This window comes from Acanthisitta chloris, unplaced genomic scaffold (assembly GCF_000695815.1).
Source record: "Acanthisitta chloris isolate BGI_N310 unplaced genomic scaffold, ASM69581v1 scaffold30498, whole genome shotgun sequence".
Taxonomy (NCBI): domain Eukaryota; kingdom Metazoa; phylum Chordata; class Aves; order Passeriformes; family Acanthisittidae; genus Acanthisitta; species Acanthisitta chloris.
Window position 1 is genome coordinate 1 of NW_008688031.1, and position 2,879 is coordinate 2,879.

The following is a 2,879-nucleotide window of genomic DNA, read 5'->3' on the forward strand; positions in this document are numbered from 1 at the left end:
TGTCAGTCCTGGGTTTGATGCTCAGAGTAATTCAGTGCTCGCTCTTTTCGCGCTGCCGAGTCCCGCTCAGCTGCTTTGCTCTCCTCCCCGCAGGTCCGAGAAGCCCAACTGGGATTACCACGCGGAGATCCAGGCGTTCAGCCACCGCCTGCAGGAGCGTTTCTCGCCGGAGCTGCTCAGGGCTGCGTTCGTTAACGCGTGTTACATCGAGAGCGAAGAGGCGAGGCGCCGGCGGCTCGGGCTGGACCAGGGCACGGTGGCTCTGAACCTCCAGGACAACAGCGAACTGGCCGAGCAGGGGCTGAGCTTCTCCCGCTCCTACCTGGCACAGTGCTTTGAAGGTGCCTACCCGGACTTACCTGCGGAGGGCAGAGAAGCACTGGTTAATTTTCTTACCGGCCAGGAACTTGTCTCTCACGTGGCTCGAAACTTGGCCCTGCAGGACCTGGCGCTCTGCAGGGACTTCCCTGCTCCTCCGCAGGTGCTGCAGAGGACGTTCCTGGCTGTGGTCGGAGCCCTGCTGGGGAGCAGTGGCCCTGAGAGAACGGGAATCTTTGTCAGGGTAGGTCAGCCGGGTGATGTTTGGTACCTTGGTGGGCAGAGATCCCTGGAGATTGGCAATAACGAGGCAGTTTAACAGTGAGATTTGTTGGGTGGTGCTGGTGGTCAGGTGAGGCTTTGGGGTTGTTTGTTTTCTCTTTTTTTTTTTTCCATTAAGAAGCACAAGCCAATTGAGTACATAAAATGGGGGTATTAGTATTTGCTGGCACTTGCTAAGGGAAATATATTCCATGCCCTGTACTATCAGATAATGAAATTACTTCATGTGAGCTCACATATCTCTTCCATTTAAAACAACACACTCTGTGTGAACAGGGGCTGAGTTCATAGGTTTTGCATGTAGGAGTGCAAGAACCTAAAGATACTCCATAGAAAAATGTTCTGTTAAAATTCAGTGTAACAAAGCAGTTTCAGCTATCCTCTTCACTTCAGTTTTGCAGTGGAGAAGTGTCTTTTTATCAGTCTTTTTTTCTGATGCAACAACACTGAGAGGTCTCTGTAAGTGCAGTTGGCAGCTTACAGGCAGGAGAGGGATCCAAACAGCTGAACAGGTTTGCACATTCCCTTCAGCCTTTGTGCAGAACTCATCGGGTGGGTGAGTTCTTGCTTGGCAGAGCCTGTTGCTGACCCCAGGCTCGTTGATTCTGTGATGTATTCCAGCAATTCCTTGTCAGCTCTCTTAATGCCTTTATTCTCCTTAGGAGACACCACAAGCCCAAGCCATTAATTCTAACTTCTACGTTTTCTTGTTTAGGATTTTCTTGTTCCCCAGCTGATTGGAAAAGACCTGTTTGAGATCTGGGAAGTTATAAATCCTATGGGATTACTAGTGGAAGAACTGACCAAGAGGAATATCTCTGCTCCTGAACCAAGGATTACCAGACAGTTGGGAGTCAGCACGGTTCTGCCACTCTACTTCGTTGGGTTGTACTGGTGAGTACAATATTAATTTAAGGTGAAATGGATCTAACTGGGGGAGAGGAGAGAAGAAAAGATGGTCTTTTCCTTTTCTGCTTGTGCTTTTTGGTCAAGCTGGTACAGCAAAGAAACTTTACAGTGACTTCCATCTGAAATCAGCCATTTAAACATTGACCACAGCTCTCTGTGGTGATATATAAAAACAGTCTCTGACTAAAGAGCTTTAGAGGCTAAATGAGGTGCACCAAAGAGCCTGTCTGTGTGTGTTCTGACACAGGAGCTTTGTCAGCAGCCTGACTGCATGGCTTTGGAGGGAACACAGCTGTATCCAGTGTTGAGGGAAGGACAGAGAAACATCAAGGGAGGTGGGATTGAAGAGAGACTCATTTCGTGTTCCAGAGAAGCTTTTTAGTTTTCAAATCACAGGCACTGTAAACAAGGCAAGAGGAGTGTGTGTGTGCAGACAAGAGTTAGTAAGTGCCTGTTGTCCCTGGTTCCTGTGTGTCAGGTGTGGTCAGTGCTCATCCTGGTCTCTTGCCCAGGAATGACATTGCTCCTCTGGGGCAGGACAAAACCCCCATCACTGCTGCATCTCTAAATGAGCTGCAAATAAGGTAACCAACATGGGTTGGTTACCTTAAATCGTACTGATTTATCCTGCTTTGTTTTATATACCTTCGAAGTTTTATTGTGTTATTAAAAAAAGTAACACTGATTGTTTTCTTCTGGGATCCCTGGTGTCCCTTCACGAACTGTTCCTATTCACTGCCCATAGGTGTTGACTAAACAGCTGAGCACGTGCTGCATAACAGAGAGTGCTGCTCTGTCAGTCCTTTTGAAGTAGTTTGAAGATGTTTCCTTGCCAAGGGAGGAGCAAGACAAAAGCATTTCCCTTCCTGTTTAAGCTAACCAGAATAATGGGGTTGGATATTTTTAACAAAGGTAACAAATTGAATGCTTTAAAGAGTCAGTGCTGTGTCAGGAATCAAAATGAGCAGAGTCGTGTTCTTCCAGGAAATGGACACATTTCTGATCTGAGTTTCCATTGTTGAATACACAATCACTTATCTCTGCAGGAAAGACCAACAGAAATGTTTACAGTGTGTATGTGTAGATATTACCTTCAGTATTCACAGACCCTGGAGAAAAAGTAATCTGTCAGCTCTTACTCCCAGAGCACAGCAGTGCTCAGAGCTTCATGGTGAAAATGTTGGTGATTTTGTTTTCTCTCCCCCAAGTGATAAGAAGATTTTAGCTGAAGGCCCTGGTGAAACCCTGCTGGCTGCAGAGGAGGAAGCTGCCCGCGTGGCCCTGCGGAAGCTCTATGGGTACACAGAGAACAGGAGGCCTTGGGACTACTCCAGACCCAAACAAGGATCAGCAGCTGAAAAGGCAATCAG

General features: G+C 47.4%; 1 protein-coding gene across 1 annotated transcript; it reads left to right on the forward strand.

Moving 5' to 3' along the window:
* Positions 1-60: 60 nt before the first annotated feature.
* Positions 61-2,871, forward strand: MRPL44 (mitochondrial ribosomal protein L44; the record flags this gene model as incomplete). Its single annotated transcript, XM_009080870.1, has 3 exons — positions 61-562; positions 1,316-1,494; positions 2,718-2,871. Coding segments are annotated over 3 exons (835 nt in total), but the record flags the coding sequence as incomplete, so codon positions are not given.
* Between the last annotated feature and the right edge of the window lie 8 nt (positions 2,872-2,879).